This window comes from Hydractinia symbiolongicarpus, chromosome 4 (genome assembly GCF_029227915.1).
Source record: "Hydractinia symbiolongicarpus strain clone_291-10 chromosome 4, HSymV2.1, whole genome shotgun sequence".
NCBI classification, from domain to species: domain Eukaryota; kingdom Metazoa; phylum Cnidaria; class Hydrozoa; order Anthoathecata; family Hydractiniidae; genus Hydractinia; species Hydractinia symbiolongicarpus.
Genome location: NC_079878.1, coordinates 315,007 through 334,507, shown reverse-complemented (window position 1 = coordinate 334,507; position 19,501 = coordinate 315,007). Strand labels below are relative to the sequence as shown.

Sequence of the window (19,501 nt, the reverse complement as noted above, 5' to 3'; positions counted from 1 at the left end):
TTAAATCATTCAAGTATTAATTCCGGGAAAATCTAAGCTAAACACTATAATCCTAAAAACAGAAGCTGGTCAACATTCAAAGTTTAACTATGCTTTTTATAAAATTCAATTCGCCTTGGTCACTTTCTTGAAAAAGAAAACCTACCAGAAGAAATTTTATCAACTGTTTCTTTAACATCATCTGTAGATACTTTCCCATCTTTAATAAATAACACGGTAACTTCTTGTCCAATTTTTTTTATTAACATATCTTTATCAATCTTGTCCATAAGAGCAACAAAAGTAACCTGTACGCCAGCATCTTGTAGAAGTGAAACTTCTTTGGTGACATCATCTAACAAAGGCTGGTCAATAAAGACAACCAGTGATTTCAAAGCATTTCTGCGTGTACCATATGTGTTTAAATTTGTAGCTTCCTTAAACAAATTTTTTCTGGCAGCTTGCAACGCGATAGTAACATTATTTCCGTTATTGGGATTTCTAATGTTAAATTTTAGCGTCTGTAAAGCAGATGCGATAGTTGTTATCTCTCCAAATTTGTGCTCAACATTTGCAGATTTCCCATACGTAATAAAGCCAATATTTATTTTATCTTTACGATAAGGTAGAGTTTGTATATATTGTGCTGCAAAATCTTTCTCCAAATTAAATGCTTCAGCAGCATTTAAACTATATGAACCCATAATGAATCCAAGATCCAGTTCAACATCACCAACTAAAAACAAGGTCAATATGTAAAAAAGCAAATTGATAATATTGTTTTTTGCAAGGTCAATATGTCATGACACTAATAAGGAATACTTTTAATAAAAATAATTGTTAATACACAAGGTAAAACTATCAAAATTCATGGAGCATACCATTACTAAGGTCATTAATCTTTCTGTCAATGTTGTCAACTACTTCTGGTAATTTGTCGGTATTAGTTGGAACTACATTTTCAATATCAGAAATAGAATCAACAGATGAGCCAGGCTGAAGAACAACTGTAATGATGAAGTTCTTCTTTTCCTCATCGTTCAGTGACTTAATTAAATCCCTTATGTTTTTATCTTGCGCTAAGTTTGTGTTCAGATACAAGATCAAACCATTTGGTTTATCAGTGTTTTTCTTGAAGGTACGTTTGACTTCTTTTAGCATCTTTTCCAAATTGAATCCACTTAGAGGCTTATAGAAGGGAATTTCACTGATAGCAATTTCCTTTTGTCTCTCAAATGTGTTTATTGCGTCTGGAGAATCGGCATATCCAACCAGTTTAACATCATGGGCTTTAGGGTCATACTTTTTAGATACTTGTGTAACAAGTTCAATTACTTTATTTAAAGTGGTACTAGGTACATCGGTAGACATATCAACTGCGTGAATTAAATTGATTGATTTGCTGGGTTCTAGTAAAAACAAAAAGGTATATAAAACCTTTAGACGTAATAGTTGAACCTTCTTACCTCTTTGGTTTTTATATTTCAAAGTCACATATGCCAGCATGACCAAGAGATTAAACAGATAACAAAAATTAGCTAGTAAGATTTAAAAAAAATTCTACGTACCACATCCTGTTTTGTCCACTACAGTGATCATTTTCTTCTCTCTACAAGCTTTTTGCTTTAGCATACATTCACTAGAATAGGTGCTGCCATCAGAGCCACATACAAGTGAATACATGGGTTCACATACAGGACAAACACAATCAGAGGTTTTATCAGGATAGACAACACATGTAGCATAGTATTCGCATACTTTATTATCACAAATGTCTAAAAAAAAAAAAACAGGAAAAAAATTGCATGCATATCTAATTACATGATACTAACAAACAAATTCTTTGGAGTGGGAATGAAAAAGCATCATAATTCCTTTAATTCCTTGATTTTTTAATTACCTGATTTTAAGATTTTATTTATGGTATCTGCAACATTAGCAGTGGTATCGGACTTAGGATCTTTAATCACAATTAACTTGCCATCTTTTCCAATAATATTATCAATGCCTGCATAAGACAATGGATCTCCAGATAGTATCACAATGATCTTTACATTTTTATTTCTTAACTTTTGAAGTTCTTGAGTTGCATTATAATTTTGACCACCACTATCAATAAACAACAGTAACACTTTCCTTGAAGTTTTAACAGAGCCAGAGTTGGAAGAAAACATTTCTTCAGCTGCTGCTTTCAAAGCATTTTTGACAACTCCATCACCTTTAGGCTTTCGAACATTTTTTATGTATGCTTTAAACTCTTCAGAATTACCACCAGAATTAAACCATTTTAGGACTTTCACAGAATCACCATATATGCTCGCACTAAACCGTACATCTACTGTTGACGTGGAATAACTATTGATGAGTTCAATTATAGTGTCCTTCTGCTTCTTAAACCACGAAGAGTCACGTTGTTGATCAAATGTTGACATAAGTATACCCACTTCAAGAACATTGTTTTCTACTGAAGATAAAAACAAGTTTAAGGAGAAACTAATTGTTCCGCTATTAGGGCCTACTAAAAGCAGTATAAACAAAAATATATTTAACATGTTAACATTAACCACAGCATAGTTTAATAAAAAAGAAAAAACAATTACCATCTGTGTTTGAAAGAGCACCTTCAAGTTTTGTAAAGGCAGTTGGCAAATCAGAGGTCTTTCCAATGTATATTGCATCTGCTTTATTGTCAACAATATCTTCAATGTCGCCTTTGTTTACATTTTCACCAATAGCAATAACAATAACCTTTATACCTTTGTCCTTGATTTGTTTTATTGTGTTTTTATCAATTCCCTCCATGTTGTTGCCATGTACAAACAAAATAGCAGTTTTAACAGCCTTACTTCTGGCACCATTTTGGTTAGTAAATACATCGTCGCTTAAAGCAGTAAACATACTGCCCATATTTCTTTTTCCGCCAATAGCCGATATAAAATCGAGAGTATAATCAACAACTCTATATGAACCACCTCCTTTTAACAGTAAAGGAATTTGGGTTTGACGACCATAGTTGACAATTGATATAAAAGTTTCACCATTAAATTTGTATGATGTAGAGAAAGTTTTTATAAAATCTTTCACATCTGACAGCTCGTTCTTTGAAACATCACTAGATGTGTCAATCACAAATGCGACGTCATTTAGATGTCTTATACCTAAAAACCCATGAACATTACACACTTAAAATGGTGAGTTATGAATGTAGCGTTATTTCATTTAAACAAGCAAGAATGACTGTTTTCAGTTTTACTAAAATCTTATTACTATATTTACATGTCGCATAAATTACTGATACAAGTTTGTATATTTTAAATTCACTTAGGAAAAAAGATTGTATGCATGCTAATTTCTACATAATTGATCACAATAAGGTGTTTTATTACAAGATATGTTATAATCTTGCTTAGATTATGCAGCATATTTTTAACTTACCGCATGGTTTGTTTTTCACTACTTTCAAGTGCACATTTTGTTTACATGATGCCAAATGCATCTCACATTTCGATGCATAGGTTTTACCATTATTTCCACAGACAGGATCATAGAGGTAAGGACAATCTTTACAAACACAGCTAGCTTTATTTCCATTTTCCACACATAAGCTGTGATCATGACATTTTGCTTTTAGGCAAGCATCTGTATCGAATAAGAATTAGAATGTGCACACATAATATTAAACTTATCACAAACAAAAATGTAAATGGTATTATAAAAATATATTACCAGGTCTAATCTTTTTGAGAATATCATCTAACTTGTCAAATAACTTATCAGGATTCTCAACAGTTACCAGATTCGTTTTTGGTTTAACAGCATCTGCTAAATCTTTGTTAATAACACTTCCTCCAATTGCTACCACAACAGTTTTGACAGCATTTTCTGAGAGACTCTTTAATTCGTCTACGTACTGAACTGATTTGTTTAATTGCTTGTCATCGCCATGCAATATAACAAGCAGAGATTTAAAAGCATGGTTTCGTCCTCCGTTAGATTTGTCATATAATTCATTCTTTGCTAACTTAAGAGCTTGAGAGACAAAAGTATCCATAGCACCAGAAGCGGCAATTGACAATAGATCTCTCTCGATGTCATCTGCTGTCATTTGCTCGCTTAGCTTTTTTAGGAAGGAAGGTAAACCTTTTGCAGTAGGTTTAATAATACCAACTCGAGTTTTGTCTTGTGTTAACGTATACTTCTCCAAAAACTTTTTAACAAAATTAGCTTTTACAGCATTACCTTCAGGATTATTGCCACTGAATATGATTCCAATATCCATTACCTTAGTTTTATCTAAACAGGAAGAATATTAAGAAAATAGGATATATGCAATCAATCTTTTAAAAACTTTCGTCCTGCATACAAAAATATTTACCAAGAAGTTGTTTTGCATTTTCCTCAACAACTGTGACACAGGTTGGTATGTCTGGGATTCCCTCTGGATAATATATCTCATCTTCAGGGTCAAGAGCTCTTTCCAAGGTATTATTTTTATCCAACAAGCTAACAACAAACACAGATATTCCTTTCAAAATGTGCTCTGATTGGATTTTTTGTATTTCCTTTTTAATGGCCGATTCATCAACAGGGTTGGCATCACCTACTGCGAAAAGGATCAACTGTATTGGTACCTCACGACCACTATTACGTAACACATTTTTGTTGACTGATTTGAGCATATTAACATAATCAACTTTTCCCCCCATTGCAGGTAACGTCATGATGTGTTTTAGGACGTCATTCTCTGAAGTACCATCACCCAAAGAGGTAGAATTAGTTTTGCTTCCAAATGATGTAAAAGCAATATGGGCAAGGTCTGGTGATACTTGGAACTGCGTGGTCATTTCTTTTAACAGTTCTTGGACTTTATTGTAAAGTTCTTTGTCAACAGCATCTGATGTATCGACAGCAAACACTACATCTAACGGCGATGAGACACCTAATAAAAATTTACAAAAGATATATTTTAACTAAAGGTAAAACCATTTCAAATCAATTTTAAAACTATAATCCCCGTAGTTACTTAACAGGTTTCAATACAATAAAAAATTATTGACATTATAGACTCTTACCACATGGACCTTTTTTCACCAGGTTAATGCTGACCTTTTTTTTGCAAGCTTCTCTCTTCATCCAGCATTCGCTAGCATATGTTTTTCCATCAGATGCACAAAGCATGTCATATGTGTCATCACATACGGTACAAACGCATTCTATTTCCTGGTCGGTTTTAGTTACGCAATTTCCATAAAAATCACACGATTTTTCCTGACACTTATCTAAAGTAGCGAGGAGTGTAGTTAACAGATTTAAAAGATACAATACAATATAAAGTGCTAATCTGCAGTGAAGGCAAATCAATAAGAATTTACAAAGAAGTAATCTCAGTATAGACTTGACTGAAATATAGACTGTAAAAGAATGATGCTTAATCTTTAAGAAAAAAATTGAAATTTAATCCTTGTCAATATTTTAAAAAATGAAAATGACTCTAATTTGAACTTAAATTTCCTAACATATCTCTGACATCTACAAGAAATTGCTGATATTTCTATTATTGTCCTGACATTTTGACTATATTTGGAGATGACTGACAATATCTACCTTTCCTTGCATGCCTGACAAAGTGAACACCCTGTTTACCAAAGAATTATCAACACAATGGGTTTAATGTGCTATCGAATTTGTAGTTTATACGATCTATACTATACTATATACTATATCTTGCTCATGATTTCAAAATACTCGTAAGTCTAACAAGCTAAGAAAACTAACAAAAAAACTAATGAAAGTGATTTTACCAGGGTATGTTTTTCTTGAAAGATCTTTAACTTTATTTTTCTTTTGCTCATCGGGTAGCTCTACATCGATGGTTACAATGCTGTCTTTTTCGCTTAAGATTTTAACAATTTTATTTATATCAGAACCTTTTCCAACAGGTACGGCAACAAGGGTTACTTCATTGTCGTTCTTTAACTTCATAACAGCTGTTTTTATATTGTCTACTTCCTGATCGATTTTATTGAAGAATATAACAATAGTTTTTGGAACGTTCTTTCTTTTATTTGACTGCTTGTCAAATACCTTGTCCTTGACAAATTCTACAGCTTGCGCAATGTCGTTGCTTTCACCTTCATAGTTGATGGTTGATAACTTAGATTGAATATTTTCACTTGTTGCATAAGGTTCAAGTTTAACAGCAATCTTAGGCCCAGTGTTGGCATCAATAATTGCACCTATATTGAGAGTATTTGGCGATAATGTGTATTCCTTTGCAAGAAGTTGAGCAATGTATTTTTCCTTTTCGAAGAGAGCTGATGCATTTACACCTGCTGAGCTGAAGACAAAGACAACATCCAATCCAACAGGTGTAGCTAAAAACAAGATGTGTTTATTTACTAATATTAAGAACGAATTTATGGACTTAAACAATGCAAATTGTAAACTCAATACTATCTTAAAACTTATTATGAACACTACAATATTTAATAAAAATGGTCAATGAACTACATGGCCTCTTGTTAATTTTATATTTCTACTAGATAAATGCACGCGTTTTTAAAAAGTACATACTGTTTTCATTGATATTATCTGCAACTTCCACAAATTTAGGACCAAATAAAACATTCAACAAGGCATCCTTGGACAATTTTGTTGCCGGTACTAACACAACATCGTTTTCACTAGTAGCAATTTCTGAAAGATATCCTTTGTCATGTTTTCCAACTCCAACTACAGTGATGCTTGCACCATCAGGTGATATTTCCTTAAGACGTTTTGCTGCATCAATAATTTTTTCATTTCTTTCTTCAGGTGAGAATGTAAACAAAACAACATGTTTGTGTACCCCATCACGACCACCATGTTCTGATTTTAACACGTTTGTCTTGACAAATTTTAATGCTTCTTCCATGTTATTTTTCCCGCCCAACTTTTGTATTGCATTAAGAACATTTCCAACAGTCTTTGCTTCAGTTCCTTTTTCCAGTGTTATGAGAATTTCTGGCTTTTCTCCGTAATTAACCAGAGAAATATGGGCATTTTCTTTAGAAATCTTATAATTAGACAACAGATTCTTGATAAAAACTTTAGTTTGTAGTAACACTGTATTTGGAACTTTATTTGATGAGTCAATTACAAATACAAGATCCACCGCCTGTTTGGATTCTAGATAAATAAAGGTAAATTAAAACTATTAATATTATTCAAGACACACTAAAAACATAAGCTGACAAATTTTGCTTTGAACACATATATGTTGTTTTGTTTCGTACCGCAAGGTGTACTTTTCTGAAGTTTAACATCTATACTATTCCTGCATGAATAGTGTTCCAGCTCACATGGTGATGCGTAATTACGGCCATCTGATCCACAGACAGGTTGGTAGTTTCCACTTTCACAAGTCGTGCACAAGCAAGATGCAGTGTTATCTGGTAAGGTCACACATTTTCCGTGCTTGCAGGATTTTTGTGAGCAAGCATCTACAAAAAATATAAATTTCCACTTTATTATTAAAATTAACTTCCTGATAAAACCGTACCTTATATAATAATATGCATATAATAAAACAATACTTTTGCCACAAGTATAAAATAATATTTGAGAAAAAGTGGTCCAAAAGCTTAAAAGGTTATTTAGGTGACCACATAATAAGCAATAAATCATTATTCACCAGGTGCGGTATTATCAGTCACTTTTTCAACTAAATCCTTCAATCCCTCAGGTTTATCAGTTCTAAAGAGATCAGCTTTATCAGAAACCAAGTTTCTTAGGACATCTGATTCTGCTTCCTCCCCAACACTGATAAAAATAACCTTTGCACCAGATTCCTTTAACTTGCTAACTTCACTATCGAGAACAGTGTATGAGCCTGTAATTTTAGAATCAACAATGATAACAGCAGTTTTTGCTGCATCTCTTCTTGCACCGTCATCGGTGCTGTATAACAACTTTCTTGCTAGTTGTATGGATTTACCAAGGTTGTATCCGTTCCCTTTATTCCGTAGGTTCTTAATGTGTGATAATAAATTCAATTTCGAAGACGTTTGGGCAGAATTGAGTTGATTTGTCAACTCTGGCTCATTTCCATTTAATACCACACTCATCAGCATTCCAGTAGAACCAACTTTATATTTGTTGGCAAATGCTTCTAGAAAATCTTTTTGTTCTCCGAAAGATTTCTGTTTATTAAATGCATTTGAACCAATAATAGCAACAATGTCTGTCGCTGTGTCATCAGTTGGCCCTAAAAACGCAACAGTTAGTAGTAGAAATATAAAAAAATGAGAAAAATATAAAGATATTAAATTTTAACATACTGGTCATTTTCTTTATTGCCTTATCAATGGCATCAAACACATTTGTTAAATCTTTGCTGTTCTTTATAGTGTCCACATTTCCTGGCAAGGTTGTCAGATTCTTTAAAGCATCAGGATCTGCATCGCCGATAGAAATAACAGAAATTTTGAAATCTTTCTTTGCTTTCAGGTCATCTAACACATCCTTTGCTGCTGTGATATCGTTTGACACAATGGGGCTTGTTGTGATGAAAAGTAACAGCGTTTTCACACCTTTGCGTAGCGTATTAAAGACATTATCTTGTGAAAATGCAAGGACATTATTTAGATTTAATTTGCCATATCCTTTATTTAGATTGTTCAATTTAGAAAGAACTAGACCTTCTGAAGTACCATCAGAAGACTTTAATACAACACCAGGATTTGCAGATGTAGCAATGATGCCAACATTAACATTATTTTTAGACAGCATGAAATTCTTTACTGAGGCACTAATGTAGTCTTTTATATTTGCAAGATCTTCTGTCGATGTGTATTTGGAGGTATCAATAATGTATATTACATTTAAACCTTTGCTTGTACCTGCAGATTAAACAAAAACATATCATTACGAAATAACTTCTTAGTCAATTTTAATGTTAATTTGTAAAGAATTATGGGAAGAAAGTTGCTTACCACAAGGAGAATCTTTCACCATCAATATTGGCTTCTGCTGTTGACAAGAAGCCTGTTCAAGATGACATTTAGATGCATAAGTTATACCATTATCACCACATACTTGTGCATACAATGCAGGGCAGGTTTTACAGATACATTCAGTTGATCCATCTGTTTTCTCAATGCACTTTCCACTGTATGAGCATTTTACATCAGCACAAGCATCTAATATTACAATGTTTATTAGTAAAATATCATTTTTTTACAAAACAAGACTTTTTTAGGACAAATGACAACAGTTACAAAGACATGCCAGTAATCCACTACTTTTCATTCATTTTTCTATTGTAGCTTGGGAAGTTGATATTTTGTTATAATATCACATTTACCTGGCTTCAAGACATTCACGATATTATCTACATTGTCCAACAAATCCTTGCCCTTTGTGTCTACAACATTACCATTAACTGCAATCTTTTCTACTTCTTTGGAATCCACATTTTTACCAACTGGGACAACAGTTATCTTAACATTGTTGTTGTCCAATTCACTAACTGCTTCATTAAGTTCTTCGTCATTATTTTTTGATTTATCATTCATGAACAAAATGATCTCTCTGCCAGCACCATCTCTAGCTCCATTTTCCGTTGTAAACACAACTTTGTTTACAAATTTAATGTTTTTAAGAACATTAATCGGGCTTTGCAAGGCTTTGTTTGTTAACTTCAGAATAGCAGAATATAATCTATGTTTGTGGATGTTTGTGAATTTTAAAGCAATGTTAGGAGTTTCGCCAATTTCAACAAGACTAAACAATGCTAACTGTGACGATACATTATACCTTTGAATAACTTCATTTGCAAGTTCTTTTTGTTGATCAAAATCTTTAACTGCATCTTTTCCATGTGCACCAAATAAAATAGCAATGTCTTTATACACTTTAATGGGTCCTTAAAAAGTAATGGAACGTTTGATTCGCAATTAAGATCACGAAAGAAATTTGCATAAAACTTTTAATTAAAATTTGTACAAAACATAATAAATTGGGAAGAATAAAGAAAAAACATCATGAATCTTACCCTGAGAGCCAATCACACTATCAATATCATCAATAACCTTTGGAAGTTTAGCAACACTGTCAATAATGATTACTTGCTTTGTATTTCCAGTTAATTCCTTCATAAAATTTATTGGAGGTCCAGTGGATAAGGCAACTAAAGTTATCTTGATGGATTTAGAACGAAGTATTTCAGCCGCTTTTAATGTTTTTGAGATGTCATTGGGATTTATCTTGCCAAGAACAAAAACAACAAGGTGTTTAGTATTAGGGTCCATCGCGTAAGACATCTCCAAACTGGCCTTTTCAAAGACAGGGCTTAAATTTCTCTCTCCATCAACTTTCTTCAGATCTACTAAAGCTTTCAATAGATTTTCTCTATTGTTCTTTGAAAGGTCCAATTCAGATTTTGTATAGGAACCATAATTCAAAAGTCCTAAATTATTTTCTTTTTGTGTGTTTTTGTATTGTTTGAGAACATTTTTAATAAAATCGGACATCATGGCAATGTCTTTTTGACTTGTTCCACTGGAGCTGTCAATTGCAAACAAGATCTCGACTTCTTTTTCTATCCCTAAATTTAAATCAGAATATAACAGTACAAAATGAGACAAATCTTGAAAAAGGACATGTGCAAATGTACCCCTGTATAAGTAAACAATCAAAGCATTAATGATTAACATCTCTTACCACAAGCACCATCTTTGACACGTTTAATAACTTTCCTCTGTTCGCAGGCCTCAGCTTCCAACAAACATTTAGAACCGTAGGTTTTTCCATTATCACCACAAACCAAGGCATACTTTAAATCACACACAGGACACATACATTCTACTGTTTTGTCTAGCTTGGATACACATTTCGAAGCAAATGGGCAATCTGCATTTTCGCACGGATCTAAAAAGGTTTGTAAATTTTGAAATTCAATATTACAGTCTGTTAACATCATTAAATAAGATGGAAGATAAGATTAATAAGATAAAAAATACAATGAAATACGTGATAATTGTTTCTAAATCTACATACCAGTTACTGTTTTATCTAAAACTTCTTTTCCTTTTGGGAACTTTTCGTAATCTTCAACAACTATGACATCACCTGGATTACCAACAATCCCTTTAAGTTCAGATTCATCAACATCTTTACCAAAGCCAACAACAACAAGCTTGATATTATTCGATTTCAGGTCATTGGAATATTTGTACAGGTCTGAGACATCACCACTGTTCTTAGAATCAGTAAACAAAATAATAGACTTTTTAGCTGAAACGCGTGCCTTTTCACTCCTCAACATATTCAGTGCTGCTTTTAAAGCCAAATCAAACTTGGCGCCATCTCCAGGATTCTTGAGATTATTAACTTTTATCTTAAGTCCATTAGCATCAAGCATTTCGCTTAGTTCAGTCGATGTTCTCACAGTGTTACCATACGTTAGTATGCCGACACGAGTGCCACTAGGAGATATTTTGTACTCATCAATAATATTTTGAGCATACTTTTTCTGTGCAGCAAATGCTTTATCTTTGTTATTACTTGAGGCTCCCATGGCAAAGACAACATCGATTGGGTCAGCAGTATCATCTGGTGAAGCTACATGAATAGTAATAAAAAGTAGATTTTATATACTTTAATATAAAAAAAATAGTACCCTGAACTACAAAAATAAGAAAAAGACACAGAATTAAACGGATACTGAACCGTTTTGATGTTATACACTGGGAAATGCAAAGCAAGGAGTTCTGTGATCTTGACTGAGAGCTTTGTATTTTACAGGTAGTACCGATCAGTATACCTGACTGCATCTGGTGTGAAAAATATATTTTCTTATATAAAGAAAATAATTTCTAGTTACTTTTAAGTTGTTATTCCCAAGTCACCAACGAAGAAATAAGCATGCTCGCTTTCAATACTTTTGGAATTTAAGATGTTTCAATTTTAATATTTTATAACTTCACAATTCAAATTTTAATCAGTGTTTATATTAATTGAAAAAAAGGTTGATTTTAGGTGAGCCTACTTCATACGTTTAAAACGTTTTTATGGGACTATTTTAATAATTGCTTCACAATTTGGCACATGACAATGCGTTATCTTTACAGAGTGACATTTGTTTTCTATATATTATCCACAAACAGTACCTGTATATCGACCAATAATTTCTTCAATATCTCCCAAAATTGTTGGTAACATATTACCACTTCCAACAACAAGGACATCACCACTTGAATCATTTTCATCACCAGTAGACAATAATTTTAATTCTTTGTCATCGATATTCTGGCCAACAGCAATGACAACTGTCTTAAAACCTAACGTCTTCAAATCTCTAATTTCTGTTGCTAAATACTCTTTATCTGCAGGATTGGTATTACCAGTTATAACTAAAAGCAACAGCTTCTTTTGGCTGCCTCCTTTAGGATATGTATCCTTTATGTGCTTTAGAACAGAAGAAATGCTTCTTGCACCACCAAGGAGATTGACAGCTTTCAACTTGTCCTTCAGAAGTAAATTAGTAATGCCACTGTCAAATTTTAGATGTTCCTGAACTTTGTTACCAAATGATAGTAAATTCAAACGAACTGTTGGATTGGATATGTCATAGGTAGACAAACTATTGTAAACAATGTCTTTTATGTTTCTAAATTGTTCTCTATCCACAGATGCTGATGCATCAAAAGCAACAACTAAATCAAGATTTTTTGGTGTGATACCTAAAAGATTAACATCAAAAAAAGGTATAATCCCTCCTATGCCAATGTTAAATGCTTCAAAAGTAAATAACATAAACATTGAATTATTCACAAATTTTTGAAAATTATAAGATTTATACCACAAGCAGTTTCTTTTGCAACACTGGCTTCATTTTCTTTATTGCAACCCATAGAAGTTAAGTAACATTTGTTTGCATATGTACGACCATCCCTACCACAAACAGGCTTGTATTTTTCATTACAAGTTGGACATTTGCAGGTCGGAGTATTATCAGATTGAACTACGCATTTTGTTGAGCCATGACAAGCAATGATATCACATGGATCTATATAAGGGTGAAAAAATTTATACACTCACACAAGAACTTGTAAACAACATAATTAAAGATATGCAATCATGCCTGCAGTATGCAGCTGAAAGCTAGCATAACAGATATTTTATAACACACTTGTTTTTATATATTAAAAAATTCAAAATTTTATTACCTGGCTTGACATTGTCAACCAGAGAATCCACTGTGTCCTTAATGTCATGACTTGATTGGGTATTGAGTATATTTCCATCTTTACCTGCTATATCATTAAGTATGCTTTTATCAAGATCTCCTTTAATATCAACAACAGTTATTTTTACACCTTTTTCCCTCATCTGTTTTGCAGTGTCTGCCGGATCTTCATCTGGTTTATCCATAAGAAACAAAACAATAATCTTCTCTACATCACGTTTACTCTTTTCGAGTTCCTCATTGGCGAGTGTAAGTGCAGCGTCGATGTTATAGCCTGTTCTAACTGGCAAAAGTTCATTAAGGCGAGAATTAAACATTTTTGCTTCATTGTATTTTGATAATGGAAGAAACGTTTCAGGCTTCTGTCCAATTGTAATCAAACCAACATTAACTTGTGAAGGTGATAATTCATATTCTGATAAAATTGATTTTATAAGTTTCTTTTGCAATGAAAGTTTCGGATCAGAGTTAGAATCAGGTGTTGTTCCCACAACAAACATTAAGTCGATACTTTGTGATGGTTCTAGAAAAAAGAAACATTGTTACAGCTATAACAACTGGCAATCAATTCAATGACTGTACACAATGCACCATGCACTACTTACATTAGTGTACACAGTGTGTTACATTTTACTTAAAAACATTAAAAATTTCAATACTCTTGCCAATGATTTTTTGCTAGTTTTAAAATCGTTTAAGTACTGTAATTTTAAAACATTTAAGTCTTAAAAACTCTGGGGTGCACTTTATAAAATGATGTTAAGGTTTATATTTCCTATCATATGTCATGTCATACAGCTGGCTAGGTCAGTGATTTTACATGCACTGTTATTTAGCACACTTATATTAAAATTTACCTGATAGCTGTGATAGTATTCCTGAAATGAATGACATGACATTTGGCAAATTGTCATATGGCATTACAATAGATGTGTCATCAAAGCTACCAATATCTTTGATGTCTGTTTTTCGTAAGTCGGTTCCTAATCCAATAACAGTAATAGTTGCACCATTTCCTTTGAGAACTTCAGCATTTTTTTGTATGCTTGATAAACTCTCTGGATCTGATTTGCCAGTCATAAACAAAATAACTAATTTTTTAGCATTAGCTCTAGCACCATTCGCTGTCGTGAGGACTTTTTCATTGACAACCTTTAAAGCATTATCAACCTTTCTAGTTCCCTTTGAAATTGTTAAACTTCTAACAGCATTAATAGTGCGATCCTTTGAAATACCTTCTTTTAAAGAAAGCACAACTTTGGCAACATCAGCATATTTCACAACAGAAATGTGAACACCTTTGTTGCTAACATTATACCCTTTCAGATCATTGGATATGTACTGTTGAAGATTAGACAACCAAGTTGAAGGAGAATCCTTTGAAGTGTCTATTACATATACCAAGTCTAATGGGGCAGAAAAGCCTAGAGAAAACAATAAAAGATATAGTAAGACAAGTAATAATGATATTGCCTAAAATATCAGAATTCCATCACATTTTACTATGTAAAAGTATATCAAATGTATATAAAAACTTTGCTGTGACAAATTTAATTTCGTAAACATACTTTATATTTCCCAAAATTTACTGAAGCACTTTATAGCTTTAGTTACCTCATCAAATCCAAATTTAACTATTCATAAAATTTAAAGATAAAGATTTATAGTTTTTATAAATAAATAAAAAATGTATTGATAGAATAAAGGAAAGCTCAGAAAAATATAAAAAAATATAATATCCACATTTGATCAAATTTTCTAGGTTCCATTTTATGAAGTATTAATAGGAATCAACTACATCTAGTTACCATAACTACAACAATCATTTATAAAAACATAAGACATGTTGTTTTGAACAGGAACCTGACTAGATAATATTTTTCATATTCTATATAAAATGCTACGGGGGTGTATAACAAGCAACTTACCACATGGTTCATTGCTCACAACTTCAACATCATTTCTTTTATATAAACACCTATATCTGTTCAGATGACATACAGACGCATAAGTTCGTTTATTGCTAGCACAAATTGGAGCATAGTTTGGAGGACATACTTCACAATTACATTCTGTTGTTCCATCCAATCTTTGGAGGCATTTACCAAAATCACACGATGTTGTTTTACATTTGTCTATTGGAAAAAAAAAGAACTGCATGAATAACTATATTAGGAATACAACTCAGGTGACTTATGGCGTGACCACGTAAAGTTTGTGTAGAAAATAATGACATCGTCATTGCAGCCTTAGGGTTTGATGTGTTTCGGTTTATATGTTAACAAAGTTGAATAACCCAGAAAAATATAGTTTGTCGCGTTTCATGAATTGCCAAATTGCTAAAATGATAATACCCATAAAAAATTATTTGCAGCCTATATGTTCTATATTAATGTCAAAAATCACTTGTTAATAAAAAACTTTGGTTACTTTATTAAATTAAAATCCATCAATTGTAATAATTATAGTGGACAACAGCATCGCAGAAAAAGTGGAATTTTCACAGCGTTCTGTACGCAGCTGATTTTTTTAATTTTGTACAGGATTATAAGATTTTTACATATAACAGTTCATAAATTCTCATAAAAGAGGTCACACAAAATGGTATCTCAAGTGACAAGACAGGCATAATGAGGTATAAAAAAGACATATAGGATACATTACGGAAATTCGCGAAATGTTTCCATGTGCCACCAACTACTACTATCAAAACCCATAAACTAACAACACACCTGGATTTAACTTTTCTATAACTTCTGTCACAGTTCCATCGACATCAACAGGACCAGTGGTAACAATATTATTGATGTCATCGACTAACTCTTTAACCTTGTTGCTATCAGGTGGAAGTCCAACCGTGAGAACAATGATTTTAACACCACTATTTTCCAACTTTTGAGCAATGTTTGGATCAATATTTACTTGGTCGGTGACAAATACCAGCAACCTTTTTGCAGCCAACTTTCTTGCTCCGTAATTTGTGCTAAAAAGATCTGACAAAACCACATTTAGGCCACCATTAAAATTATTTCCAGGAGCACCTGGTTTAATAAATGAAAGTTCGCTCTGTAACCCTTTTTTTATTTTGTGTTTGTTTAGAGGTATCTGTAACATAGCAGATTGTCCGTACGTCACAACACCAACTTGCACAGCGGTAGAGGAAATATCGTAATTAGCAATGACTTCTTTCATTAAATTACGTTGTTGGTTGTACAGTTGAGAATAGGGTCCACCCATTAAAATACCAATGTCTAACATATTGTCAGCATCTGGAAAATGAATATAAAAAAGTAATATAGATGCATAAATGGTAACAAATAAAACGATTAAATTGTTGCAGGAAATTTCTCCAAATAAACACACAATAGCAATAATTTTATTTATTTATTTTATTTTATTTTTTTCACCAGAATGGTGCGAATAAAATAATGAAAATAGCTTTATTATGCAGGATTTTTAAAGTCTTCCTACCTTTTTTGTTGCCAATGGCTTCCTCAAGTACTTTTGATAGCTTCGGTAAAGAATTCTCAAAATCACTGGTAAAGTCTGTTAAAACAATGTTATTAACTGGTGTAGCCTTCTTCAATTCGTCAACATCTGCTTTCTTTTTGTCCACAATAAATAACAGTTGGATTTTTCTCTTTTTCAGATCATTGGCAATGTCTGAGAGAACCAGAGATGAAGCTGGGTCGCTTTCTCCAGCAACGAAAGCAACGATAACTCGATTGGTGCTGTTATCACTTTTTTGGGCCATTTGACGAATTAAAGCGTCTAGTGCAGTGTCAAGTTTTCTGTCTTCTTTAAATTTTATTTCCTTAAACTCCTCCGAATTTATGACTCCCTCTATCAGAGTTTTAATCTTTTTATCATCAGCAAGACCGTTTGTGATCTTGCTGTTACTGTACAAGGGATACTGTAGGTTGCTTGTAGATGATGGGTAAAAGAACACTGAGAATTTGGCATTCTTGGATGGATCTTGGAGAGCATGGGCGTGGTTATTTAATATTTGTAGCATGCTGTTTAGTTTCTCATCATTAACATCTTTGGATATATCAAGTAAATAAAACATCTCGACTGATTGGGATAAACCTTGGATATATAAAAGAATAATAATGCTGTTACAACGTCTACTGTTTATGAATGTTAAAAATAGGATGAAAAAACTTTAAAATACTGAGTATGACAATGTAAATGTGCCTTTTATATTTTATTTAATTTTCAACATTTAATTTTTCTATCTCCTTAAACATTTTAAACAAAAAAATAGCATACCACATGGCTGACTTTTAGCAACTGTAACAGACATCTTCTTTGAGCAAACATAATAATCGAGATGACATTTACTTTGGTATGTTAATCCATTGCTACCACAAACAGGTTTGTTGTTATTTTTATCACAAACTTTGCAGACACATTCATATGACCGGTCAAGCTTAGAAAGACATTTGCTTCCAAAACTACAAGTAACCAATCGGCATGGATCTACAGAAAGTATAATAAAGTTAAATGTTGTATATACTCAAACTAGGTTCTTATGATGTACGATTACTTTAGCCATATCAAGTAAATGTACACATGTTACTGTCATATATAAGAATGTCAAAATTATTTGATTTTGAAGCTGAGATTCCAGTTTGCCAAAACATCAAATTAGAATTTCGCTTCTTACCACTTTATGTGTTGCATTAATAATCCCTATGTCATCTTTACATATTATATAATTCAAAACTAAAATTATTAATTTTATCTTCAAAAATGGTCTTTAAACAAAATGCACGTCATATTATAACATCAATAAATACCTAAAATTTTACCTGGCAGAAGACTATCAATAATTCTTTTAGAAACGTCGTCATCATCCTTTTCATTTGCAGACGTTGCCACGTCTCCTTTTTCTCCTGCTAAATCAACAAGTTCTGTTGGATTAATATCTTGACCCAGACCAACAACAACAACCTTGTAACCTAGTTGTTCAAGTTTTTGCTTAACAGCAGGATCGGTAGCAGCTTCATGTGTTCTAAATATAACTAATGTTTTTGCAGCATCTTTTCGGCCCTTCTCAAATAACATCCTAGCTTGAGTCAATGACGAGTCTATATCGTACCCTTCTCCACGATTTTGTATAGAATCAATAAACTGATACAATCTTTTCTTGTCTGTGTAACTATTTAAATGTGAAACTGTGCGTGGATAGTCCCCATTTAAGACAATTCCAACCAAAGTGTTTTTTGTTCCAATCGAGTAATCCTTCAGGATATTTTTTAACATTTCCTTTTGTCTCTTAAATAATTCCAGGTTTTTACGGACTGCTTTGGTGTCCAGGATAACAACAAGATCAAGAGTTTCACTTTGTGCTAATATGAATATAAGATAAATTAGTACAAGATAAATTTGTACAGACAGCACAACAAAGAAAAACAAAATGAAGAACAAATGAAAAACAAAACAAACCTGCAGCTTTTCCTGCATTTTCAGACAAAATAGGTATAAGATTAGAAAGACCACCACCATCAATTTGTATAACTACACCACCTCTGGGTGAAGTTGGAAGTCCCTTAATATCTTGGGTATTCATATCTGTACCAGCACCAACCACTACAACTCTTACACCAGAATTCTTGATATTCTGCAATATACCTTCAATTTTAACTTGGTCCTTATTATCAATCTTTTGATCAAGTATTAGGACCAGCACCTTTCCCATATCTTTATTAGATCCTAAGGCATTATTTTTGACGAATGTGATTGCATCGCTGAGTTTATTGTAGTTGATGATGTTAAGCTTCATGCTTTCAATTTCTCTTTTTTGTTCACCCGATGATGGCGTAATTTGATTGATATAAATTTCTGTTTGTTCAGCGTTGGTATAAGACTTCTGATCATTCTCTGTAAACTCCTTGATGTCTTTTAAGTTTGAAATACTTAACTTTGATGTGTCGTGAACTAAGTACATCACCTTCAAAGGCTTTTGTATTTCTAGACAAAGATAAATTATGTTATAAATATATACCAGAAACATTAGAATAAGGTTAAATTACACATTTATTTTACACAATAACAAATACAGCAGTGCTTACCACAAGGCGAAGTTTTTACAAGAGAGATATACTTTTCATTAATGCAAGCATATTTCAACAGGTGGCATTTCGTAGCATAAGTTCTCCCATCACTTCCACATACAAGTGAATAACCTTTGCTTTTGCATTCCGGGCAAACACAAGTTGCATTTGATGGAGACACGAGTTGGCAAATAGAATTAAACTGACAATTTGTTTCTTTACATGGATCTTAAAT

At 32.7% G+C, this 19,501-nt stretch overlaps 1 protein-coding gene across 4 annotated transcripts in view; it reads right to left on the bottom strand.

The window, feature by feature from the left end:
• LOC130640729 (uncharacterized) overlaps positions 1–19,501 on the bottom strand; it is a 115,934-nt gene that overhangs the window by 62,260 nt on the left and 34,173 nt on the right. For 3 of the 4 annotated variants that reach the window (XM_057447251.1, XM_057447253.1, XM_057447254.1), the window contains exons 48-77: positions 19,285–19,494; positions 18,659–19,183; positions 18,022–18,561; positions 17,480–17,689; positions 16,679–17,296; positions 15,940–16,476; positions 15,136–15,342; positions 14,065–14,631; positions 13,188–13,730; positions 12,821–13,027; positions 12,129–12,701; positions 11,017–11,580; positions 10,681–10,887; positions 10,013–10,564; positions 9,323–9,883; positions 8,952–9,158; positions 8,298–8,858; positions 7,652–8,224; positions 7,254–7,460; positions 6,553–7,146; positions 5,781–6,353; positions 5,052–5,258; positions 4,355–4,918; positions 3,706–4,272; positions 3,415–3,618; positions 2,580–3,137; positions 1,880–2,443; positions 1,548–1,754; positions 861–1,388; positions 146–715 (exon numbers count right to left, since the gene is read on the bottom strand). In XM_057447251.1, the coding sequence (XP_057303234.1) occupies positions 146–715; positions 861–1,388; positions 1,548–1,754; positions 1,880–2,443; positions 2,580–3,137; positions 3,415–3,618; positions 3,706–4,272; positions 4,355–4,918; positions 5,052–5,258; positions 5,781–6,353; positions 6,553–7,146; positions 7,254–7,460; positions 7,652–8,224; positions 8,298–8,858; positions 8,952–9,158; positions 9,323–9,883; positions 10,013–10,564; positions 10,681–10,887; positions 11,017–11,580; positions 12,129–12,701; positions 12,821–13,027; positions 13,188–13,730; positions 14,065–14,631; positions 15,136–15,342; positions 15,940–16,476; positions 16,679–17,296; positions 17,480–17,689; positions 18,022–18,561; positions 18,659–19,183; positions 19,285–19,494 (13,305 nt within the window). The remainder of the gene's footprint in view (positions 1–145; positions 716–860; positions 1,389–1,547; positions 1,755–1,879; positions 2,444–2,579; positions 3,138–3,414; positions 3,619–3,705; positions 4,273–4,354; positions 4,919–5,051; positions 5,259–5,780; positions 6,354–6,552; positions 7,147–7,253; positions 7,461–7,651; positions 8,225–8,297; positions 8,859–8,951; positions 9,159–9,322; positions 9,884–10,012; positions 10,565–10,680; positions 10,888–11,016; positions 11,581–12,128; positions 12,702–12,820; positions 13,028–13,187; positions 13,731–14,064; positions 14,632–15,135; positions 15,343–15,939; positions 16,477–16,678; positions 17,297–17,479; positions 17,690–18,021; positions 18,562–18,658; positions 19,184–19,284; positions 19,495–19,501) is intronic. The other variant, XM_057447252.1, reaches the window with a different exon arrangement.